This window comes from Otolemur garnettii, unplaced genomic scaffold (assembly GCF_000181295.1).
Source record: "Otolemur garnettii isolate 467f Iridium unplaced genomic scaffold, OtoGar3 scaffold00288, whole genome shotgun sequence".
In the NCBI taxonomy this organism is placed as follows: Eukaryota; Metazoa; Chordata; class Mammalia; order Primates; family Galagidae; genus Otolemur; species Otolemur garnettii.
This window is the reverse complement of record NW_003852683.1, coordinates 883,252-893,780: the sequence shown is the minus strand read 5'-3', so window position 1 is coordinate 893,780 and position 10,529 is coordinate 883,252. Positions and strand designations below refer to the sequence as shown.

At 40.3% G+C, this 10,529-nt stretch overlaps 2 protein-coding genes across 2 annotated transcripts in view; both read left to right on the top strand.

The window, feature by feature from the left end:
- The window catches only part of ZNF614 (zinc finger protein 614), a 13,250-nt gene extending 9,707 nt beyond the window's left edge, over nt 1-3,543 (top strand). The window contains exon 5 of the mRNA XM_012813670.2: nt 1,700-3,543. Coding sequence (XP_012669124.1) covers nt 1,700-3,198 — 1,499 coding nt within the window. The 3' untranslated portion in view covers nt 3,199-3,543. The remainder of the gene's footprint in view (nt 1-1,699) is intronic.
- A 5,639-nt stretch (nt 3,544-9,182) lies between these two features.
- Nucleotides 9,183-10,529, top strand: part of ZNF615 (zinc finger protein 615) — a 14,307-nt gene continuing 12,960 nt past the window's right edge. The window contains exon 1 of the mRNA XM_023508908.1: nt 9,183-9,192. Coding sequence (XP_023364676.1) covers nt 9,183-9,192 — 10 coding nt within the window. The remainder of the gene's footprint in view (nt 9,193-10,529) is intronic.

Sequence of the window (10,529 nt, the reverse complement as noted above, 5' to 3'; positions counted from 1 at the left end):
ACTCCATCCAGGTTAATACAAAAGATATAAAGTCTCCATCTTTTTTAATGTCTGAATAGGTAGTCCATGGTATGCATATACCATAGCTTGTTAATCCATTCCTGGTTGGTGGGCATTTAGGTTGCTTTTACTTTTTTTTATTATTATTATTTTATTTTTGTTGTTGTTTCTCCATTTTGGCTATTGTAAATTGAGCTGTGATAAACAATCTAGTGCAAATGTCTGTAGGGAATCAGCCTCACACAACTCGTTGGGTATCTCCATTGTTCAGGGGAGCCAAGAAAATGAAAGAAATAAAGACAATACAGACAAAGTAGGATTTAAAAAGAGTGGGCTCAGGGGACCAACACCACTTATGTGAGATACTGCAAAGGCCCTGTGTTCTGGGTTAACTCAGTATTTATTACATATATTTTATTTAAATCAACAAATGAATAATTATGGAAGAAAGTAAAAAATTGTCTTATACATCATCTTTTACTACTTTAGCTACTTTTACTACTTAGCTACTTTTTAACTACTTCAGTTAAATTGTTTTTTAAATACTTTTATTTTACGTTATTTCTAAGCTAAAGAATTGGAATGTGATTAATGAAACAAAAAACAAAGTTTAGAAGTAGGATGTGAGAGCAAATAGCAAGTTTTGACCACATATATAGTTTTCACAGGAGGCAAGTAAGGCTTTGGTCTTTGGGGTCAGATAGGCTAACATCAGACCCATCTTGGGAGTGGGGGAGGAAGAAACCCCAAGAGATTGTCTCTTTCACCAAGGTGCCAGTTGTCCCTGCTGTTCTCAGCATATTTTGCAAGGCTCATTTAGCCCACGGAGACCTTTGTACAGGCTCTCTGTGGGAGAAGGGCTAGGGCTCTATAAGACATTTCTTGTCTCTTTTATCTAAGGCCTGTGTTCTTATGTTCAACTGACTTTTGGGGCCCCCAATACGCATTGTGGTCTCCCCATGTGCATATTTTTTTGAGATATTTACATCTTTTATCTGTCTTATCTCACAGTCTGCATTTTTTAATTGTTAAAAATATTTCATAAATTTCTACATGTTAAACATGAACATAATTTTTTTTTGAGACAGAGCATCAAGCTGTCACCCTGAGTAGAGTGCCATGGCATCACAGCTCATACCCACCTCCAACTCCTGGGCTTAAGCGATTCTCTTGCCTCAGCCTCCCAAGTAGTTGGGACTACAGGTGCCAGCCACAATGTCTGGCTATTTTTTTTTTTTTTTAGTTGTAGTTGTCATTATTGTTTGGCAGGCCTGGGCTGGATTCAAACCAGCCAGCTCTGGTGTATGTTACAGGCACTTTAACCACTTGAGTTACAGGCACAGAGCCAACATAAGTGTTTTAAGAGAATGGCTTTGTCTGGTTCTACTTCTCAGTAAGTTCTCTCACAATTTGATTGACAAAAGTCCTTATGATAAAGTAACTTTTTTTCTTCTGGGTAGATGCCTAGTAATGGGATTGCAGGATCAAGAACTTTTTAAAAAGGTGTTTAGTTTTAAATATAGCTTTTGTCTCTTCTTGGATCTGGTCCTTATTTATTTCACCTTATATCTTTATAGTTTTCTTTTATACTGGGATCATATAGTTAACAACAAAGAGCTAGCCCTCACCAATTCATCTTGTCAGCATTTTCATTCCAAACCATTCTCATGGAAGATTTTGTTGTTCTATTCTTTCTTAGGAATCAGTAAAGTTGATGGTCATCTGCAAGCATATTCTCCAAACCAAAGATTTCTAAAGAGCATACAACAATGCAGTGAACATAATGCTTTCAGAAATACTATTCATCTGAGTGAAACCCATTGGCCTCTAGTGCAAAATCATGATACATTTGACTTATGTAGAAAAACTGTGAAATCAAGTTTCAGTTTAGTCAACCAGAAGGGAAGGCATGAAATCAATAACTCTGTTGAGTTTAGTGGAGATGAGAAAACTCTTCTACATGTTAAACATGAACATACTTGTACTAGTAGTCAATTCCCTAGAAGTGAAAAATCTACCAATACTAAATTCCAAGTCTTTAAGCATCAGAAGATTAAAAAAATTGAGAAACTCCATGCATCCACTGAATTTGAGCAGACCCTCTTCAGGAAGTCTCAGCTTATTTACCATGAGAACATTCATACAAGAGAGGATCCTAGAAGTGGTCAATGTCAGAAGTCATCCAGAAGTTTTATGGTCACTAAGCACCTGAAAACTCATACAAGAGACAAAACCTATGTACCTAAAGAACACAGAAAAGGCTCTACTGTGAAAAGCAGTCTCATTGCACATCAGCAAACCCATACAGAAGAGAAATCCTATATATGCAGTCAGTGTGGAAAGGGCTTTATGATGAAGCGCTATCTAATTGCTCATCAGCGAACTCATAGTGGAGAGAAACCTTATGTATGTAATGAATGTGGAAAGGGCTTCACAGTGAAGAGCAATCTCATTGTACATCAGCGAACTCATACAGGGGAGAAGCCTTATATATGCAGTGAATGTGGAAAAGACTTTACCATGAAGCGCTATCTTGTTGTTCATCAGCGAACTCACACAGGAGAGAAACCCTACCTATGCAGTGAATGTGGAAAAGGCTTTACGGTGAAGAGCAATCTCATTGTACATCAGCGATCTCATACTGGAGAGAAGTCTTATATATGCAGTGAATGTGGAAAAGGTTTCACGGTAAAGCGTACTCTTGTTATACATCAGCGGACTCATACAGGAGAGAAATCTTATATGTGCAATGAGTGTGGAAAAGGCTTCACCACAAAGCGCACTCTCATTATACATCAGCGAACTCATACAGGAGAAAAACCATATGAATGCAGTGTATGTGGTAAAGCCTTCAGCCAGAAAATATGCCTTATACAACACGAACGATGTCATACAGGAAAGACTCCCTTTGTATGTACTGAGTGTGGAAAATCCTATTCACACAAATATGGTCTCATTACCCATCAGAGAATTCACACAGGAGAAAAGCCTTATGAGTGCAATGCATGTGGAAAAGCCTTCACCACAAAGTCAGTACTCAATGTACATCAAAGAACTCATACAGGAGAGAGACCATATGGATGCAGCGATTGTGAGAAAGCCTTTTCCCATTTATCAAACCTTGTTAAACACAAGAAAATGCACATAAGAGAAATGGGTAGAATCATCCAAGTTGAAAATTCCTCTACCAGAGAGTAATGGATTATTACTTACAAGTGAACTTAAGCAAAACAAAAACCCTATTAATGCATTGACTGTGGAAATGCCTTTTGTGGCAACTCAGAATTTATCAAATGTGAGTTTATTGCTAGCAGATGGAATATAATCACGGCACTACCTGTTGTTAGATATGTGTCCTCAGTAGATGAAAGAATCTGCCCAGATGATATACTTGGTGAATACAGTAAATATGGTATAGTGCCTTCAGTGATCTTTTACCTCACATTTTCTGTTAATGAAAACACATTGGATAAACTGTAATGCATTCAATGTGGAAATGCCTTGAGCAGTAATTTCTAGCTCCTGTGTTTGCAAAGTGTTTACTGAGACAAATTCTGCTAATGCACAGACTAGGAAAGCCTTCTGGGGAAAAGAGACTTTATCATCAGGGTTCATCAGAAATCTTCGGTGAGGTCCTTGTTGATTGAAATGTGATGACTATGACAAAACCTTTACCCAGAAATAAGAATCAGTGAGTGTCAGTTTACATTAGAGAGTGACTTTAAGAAGACAGTATTTATGGCAGGATTTTGGTGATACCTCATCATTTTTCAGGAAATCAAATAGAAAGTGAAACTGCTCTGTACATGCTGAATGTGGAGCACTTTTAGTAAAATATCAAAGAGCTTATGAAGGAATGAAGTCCACTGAAAATGAAGAATGTTTGAGTGCTTTTTGTTTTAATCTAAGTTCATTATACATCAGATAATGTGGTGTGCATTTTTAGACCAGATAGCTTCAGCCTCATTTCTAGTTGCCTTGTCAGTGATTCCATCATTTTTTAAAGTTGTCTGTTCTAATCATTGATTATTGTTATGTATAATGATAGTGTAATAAGAAATACATTTAAGGGGACAGGCGTGGTGGCTCACGCCTATAATTCTAGCACATTGGGAGGCCGAGGCAGATGGATTGCTTGAGCTCAAGAGTTCAAGACCAGCCTGAGCAAGAGTGAGACCCTGTCTCTAAAAAAATAGCTTATGTGGTGGCGCCTATAGTCCCAGCTACTGGGGAGGCTGAATCAAGTGAATTGCTTGAGCCCAGGAGTTTGAGGTTGCTGTGAGTTATGATGCCACAACACTACCCAGGGCTACAGAGTTAAACTCTGTCTCAAAAAAAAAAGAAAGAAAAGAAAGAAAGAAAAAGAAAAGAAATATATTTAGTCTTTGGTTCCATGCCACAACCACTAAAACCCTTAGCATTTCATGAGTGTTGAAGGAATGTTTTTGTTATTCATAGAAAACCCTTTATGGGGAGAAGGGGATTAAAAAAAAAAGAAAAGAAAACACCTTATCAGTGAGTAGTATACAAACTTGAGTACCAGCTTGTTCATGCCTTTACCCATGATGAAAGGGATTTGTGTTGTTCCCCTGGTTTTAACTATTATAAAGATGCTGTTGAATCTGTGTACAAGGCTTTATGTGAACATAAATTTCTATTTCTATAGTATAACGATTCTTGTGTACATTTGTTCAGATATAATGGTAAGCTGTGTTCAGCTTTATAAGAAACTACCAAATCTTTTCCCTACCAGCAGAGTATGTGATATAGCTGTTCTACATCCTTGCCAGCACTTGGTATCTTTAGTCTATTTTAGCCATTCTAGCAACACATGAGAGTATCAGTTGCTCTTTATCCTCACCACCACTTGATATTGACATTATACTTTATATTAGCCATTCTATTAGGTATGCAATAGTGTCAGCTCGTGAACTTAACTTACATTTCTCAAATGATGTTGAACACTTTTTTATTATTTACCATATGTATACTATCTTTGCTTTTCTTTCTCCTTTTTTTTTTTTTTTTGCAGTTTTTGGCCGGGGCTGGGTTTGAACCCACCACCTCTGGCATATGGGACCTGCGCCCTACTCCTTTGAGCCACAGGAGCCGCCTCCTCCTCCTTTTTAACTTTCTTCCTGGGAATCAATCCCATTACACATTTGTTGACATGTTTGATATCCAACAGATTTTTGAGACTATTCGTTCTGCCCTCTCCCCCCAAATCTTTTCTTTATACTGCACATTTCCATTGCCTTGTATGGTGCCAGATATCCAGAGAAAAGAACACAGTGTTCAACTCAATGAGAATTATAAAAATGGGGAATTTGCCAGCCCCTGATATCTGTCTCTCAAGTGATAACCCAAATTTGGCTTTTTATACATGGAGGATTTTGAATTGCATGTGTTTACATTAAAAAAAAATTTATATTCATACTACATACACTTTTTCTGCAATTTTGTTCTGATTTTTTTAAACAGATTTTTAAAATTTAACAAAATCATACTTTTCCTCATTTATATTGAAAGTTCCTCCATTCTTTTTAAGTCTGTATACTGTCCCTGCTCATAAAAAGACATTCAGTAATTTATTTAACAAATTACCTAGTGATATACCTTCATGCTAGTGTCACTTACAAATTCTTAAAAACTTAATATCTAAAGACAACAGATATTTATTCTTTCAGTTGTGTGAGTTAAGAGCTCAATTTTAACTGGGACTGCATGGTTTAAATAGCTTTTTTCACATAACTGGGCTTCCACTGGAATGGATGAGGCCTTTATTTACATAATCTCTCATCCTGTATTACAGCCTGTTCTGAGAGTTCCAAGAGACAAACAGAGCAAGCCCCAGTGAACAGGATTATTTCTTACCTCTGTTTGTATTTGGTCACATTGATCCTAAGCACTATGAGAGACATTGTCCAAAGATGTGAATCCAGAAATGCAAGAATAAATTATGCAATCATCACAAAATTATTTTCCTTATAATTGTTAAATTTATGCAAAATATTCTTGTACATATTTGTTCTCCCAAAGATAAGTTTTACTGAATCAAATCTTAAAATTCATGGCTTAAAGAGAATAAAAAGTTTAAACTGGGTAAAAACAGGACTACAAATATATTAATTTATCCTCTAAACTCAAAATTAATACAGCATTGAAGAACTTAATATTACAACAAGAATAATATCTCAATTCACAAAGCTGTATGTTGTCAACAACTTATCTGCTATGCAGGTGAGAAAAAGAAAGCTTAAAGAGGTTTAACATAATAGAATATAGAATTCCTTTATCCCCTGTCCTCACCATTTAGATATTTAGTGGTTATGAATATTAAGCATTAAAACACATTTCACATTTACATTTGTTTGTATATTAGTAAGACTGGGTTTTTTTTTGTTTGTTTGTTTGTTTTTTTGAGACAGAGCCTCAAGCTGTCGCCCTGGGCAGACTGCGGGTGGCATCACAGCTCGCAGCAACCTCTAATTCCTGGGCCCAGTCGATTCTCTAGCCTCAGCCTACCAAGTAGCTGAGACTACCGGCGCCTGCCACAACGCACGGCTATTTTTTGGTTATAGTTGCGTTGTTTGGCAGGCCTGGGCTGGATTGGAACCTGCTAGCTCTTGGTGTATGTCGCTGGCGCTTTTGCCCCTTGAGCCACAGGTGCCGAGCCAAGACTGGTATTTTTAAAACTGGACACTAGAGATTTTAAAAAATACGTGTTCATGGGGCAGCGCCTATGGCTAAGTACCTCATGTACGGAGGGGTGGCGGGTTCAAACCCGGCCCTGGGCAAACTGCAACAAAGAAAATAGCTGGGCATTGTGGCGGGCCCCTGTAGTCCCAGCTACTCGGGAGGCTGAGGCAGGAGACTCGCTTGAGCTCAGGAGTTGGAGGTTGCTGTGAGCTGTGACGCCATAGCACTCTACCAAGGGCAATAAACTGAGACTCTTGTCTCCAAAAAAATAGCTGGGCGTTGTGGCGGGCGCCTGTAGTCCTGGCTGCTTGGGAGGCTGAGGCAAGATAATCGCCTAAGCCCAGGAGTTGGTGGTAGCTGTGAGATGTGACCGCACAGCATTCTACTGAGGGCTATAAGTGAGACTCTGTCTCTAAAAAAAATGAGGTGAGGGGCGGCGCCTGTGATTCAAAGGAGTAGGGCGCTGGCCCCATATGCGGAGGTGGTGGGTTCAAACTGAGCCCCCAGCTCCAGCCAGAAACTACAAAAAAAAAGTGTTCATTTAGCTATTTTGAAAGATTTGGGGGAGATTTTAATCACCCTTTTCTTATTTTAAAGTTCTCTTTATAGCAAATGACTACAAATATGCAGAAAAAGTGCATCTCATATATTGATGGTGGGAATAGGAAATGGTCGACTCTGAAAACAGTTTGGCAATTTCCGCTCTCTATTGATTCACTGATAGCTTTTCAGACATTCACACAGGCATTTCCTTTCCTCCCCCGCGCCTCCTCCCACCCCACCCCCCCATTCTTCTAATATAGTTATATCAGAGGTTGGTTAGATCCACGTTTACGGTTTACCATTGACTTGGTAGTCATTATTCGCAGTCGACACAGGTAAGATAGCATAGTCTCTTTTTTTTACACAACCTTTTGTTCCCTCTGAAGTTATCCTGAGTCTTTGGCTCTACCTGGGTATGAGGAACAAGTCCAGTCTCTGCTGTAGGTTCTGTCCTCGCCTTGGGTCTCAACTTTTCTGACGCTTTTTTTTCAGACAAAGTCTCAAGCTGTCACCCTAGGTAGAATGCCGAGGTGTCACTGTTCACAGCAACCTCAAACTTGGGTATAAGCGATTCTCCTGGACTACAGGTGCCCACCACAACGCACAACGCCCGGCTTTTTTTTTTTTTTTTTAAGATAGTCTCACTGTGTCGCCCTCGGTAGAGCGCTGTGGCGTCACAACTCACAGCAAGCTCAAACTCTTGGGTTCAGGTGATTCTCTTGCCTCAGCCTCCCAAGTAGCTGGGACTACAGGCGCCTGCCACAAGGCCCGGCTCTCTTTTGTTACAGTTGTCATTGTTGGTTAGCTGGCCCGGGCTGGATTCAGACCCGCCAGCCTCGGTGTATGTGGCTGGCGCCCTACTCACTGAACTACCGGCACCTCCGATTTTCCTGGCTTTTAACTGGCACTGAAAGGGGTTCTTCATTGGTGTACCCAGAGAAGAGACCAGAGGCTCAGGACAAGTTTAATGAAAGGGGACTGAGACCTTTCTGGGCAAAGACGGTGCTGCACCTGAGAGTAGTTTGGGGCTTGTTTTTGTAATGAATTTAGGAAGATTCCACAGATTGCTGGAAAGCGTTGGAGGGCTAGCGTCTTTCCGGAGGAACTCTTGGGGCCGGGCCAGGTAGCCCTTTTGTTCTGAGGGGAGGTGGGGAAGGGTTTAGGCCTCTAACAGGTACATCTTCATTTTTATGAAGGGTTGAGGTGCCAGGACAGGGGAAACTTGCGATGACCTTTCACCTTCCGCTGGTTACCTGCGCAACACAGCCAAGGCTTCTGTACGTCAGAAGCTCAAAGATGGCCGCCCCCTGGGGGGCCAGGGCGAGGAGGGCGCGGCCATCTTTCTCCTTCCAGCAATAAAGCTGTTTTCACGCCGCCTACCCTGGTTATCCCCAGCCAGGCGGTGAGGAGGCTGAAGATGATGTTCAAGCGAGTAAGTTCAGCCGCGGAGTAGTGACTGGAGATCACAGTCAGCGGCTGCATCAGTTCATGCACTGTGGTGGTGGGCGGGGATCTGTCGGTGCCCGCGTGGGTGGGGCGGGTAGAATTGCCTCGGAGTGGAGCGGAGATGCGTTTTCTATCGCAGGGGAACTTTGGGGGACCCCATAGAGTGTATGTGATGGGGGTGCGTTTGGCATCTGTCACAGGATACCCCTTACAGTTTGTGGTTGAAAAATTCTACGGATTAGCCACTGATTGCCAAGGTTACGTTTTCGTGTCTTTGCCATTTATTGTTTGCGGTGCTCAACGATTGCAAATTGGAGGGTTGGTTTTTCAGCGATTGCGGTGTATGGTCCTTGGGTTGTTTTGGCGCTAAATGATCTAGGGATTGTTTGGGGGTTTAATGTACGGAGGTCTCCGGTCCAAGTTTTGGGATTAAGCCGGGCGGTGGCGGCGATACAGATGTGTTTATGGGCTGCAGCTTTGGAGGCCGGGGGACCATGGCTGCTGGTGGGTTGAGCTCCAGCCTTCGCTGCTGGAACAGATTTGATGGAGGTCAACATTTCCCTTCTGCCCAAGGCCCTTCACTAGTTTTTAGGGGCCGCGCCTGTGGCTCAAGGAGTAGGGGCGCCGGCTTGATATGCTGGAGGTGGCAGGTCCACTAGTTTTTAAATTCCCTTCTGCACCCCATATCACTCCTTACTTTTGAACCCACAGAAATGAAATTTTTTTGCGAGATCAATGATAAAAGATATCTAAAAGTGGTATGTTTTATCTTTAAGATGTGGCTTTTACTTTGTCCTGCAAGTTTCCAGCATATTCCTTTTGGATATTTCTTTTCAAGTTTCTTACGCAAGTAAAAAATGGTAAGTTCTGTTATTCAAAGATAACCCTTGTCAGATTTTTAGAATATTTGAATTTAAGGCTTGTGTGTTATGTGCTTAATATTTATAATATATGTAAATTACATAAATGATACTTCAATTTTGTTTTTCACTTCATACCGTGTAATAAGCATTTGAAAATTACTGTATTTTTAATATTTGAACGAGTGCTATTATGAGTGAATTCACATGAAGTGTGTGCATACATTTGGGCTTATGTATCATTTTTAAGAACATTTTATGATGTTGCCTTTACCTATTGGTTTATTTTTCTGACTTTATCTCCAGTCTAGATTATTTGTTTTTAAGTAGTGTGTTATTTGCCAACTGCCTTTTCCTTATAATATTCTTAAAATAAATGTGTTAGGGCGGCGCCTGTGGCTCAAAGGAGTAGGGCGCCGGCCCCCTATACCTGAGGTGGCAGGTTCAAACCTGGAACCGGCCAAAAATTGCAATAAATAAATAAATGTGTTAGATATTTAATTTCTATTTGGTCACCTTATTAAATTCTTAATATTACAATATTTTTTTCTCACTGCTCAACATACTTTTGTGAAAAATTTCCAAGCTGTAGAAATACTGAAAGAAGTTTCAAGTTCCCACTCACATGCTTAGATTTTTACCATAATCATTGTATTAGACCAGTTCTGCCAGTTATCTAAGCATTGATTTGTTCATAATCCTTCCTTTTTAGTTGTTGATTTTGCTACATTTTAGATTAAGTTGCAGATACCAGTATCATTCTTCTAAAGAATTCTGCAGTCCTATGATTAACTAGAATTCTACTGAATGCCTTTTAGTTGCTTTTTTTTGAGACAGTCTCACTTTGTTCCCCTTGGTAGACTGCTGTGCTGTCATAGCTCACCACAACCTCAAACTCTTGGGCTCAAGCGATTCTCTTGCCTCAGCCTCCCAAGTAGCTGGGGCTACAGGCACCCACCACAACACCTGGCTTTTTTTTTT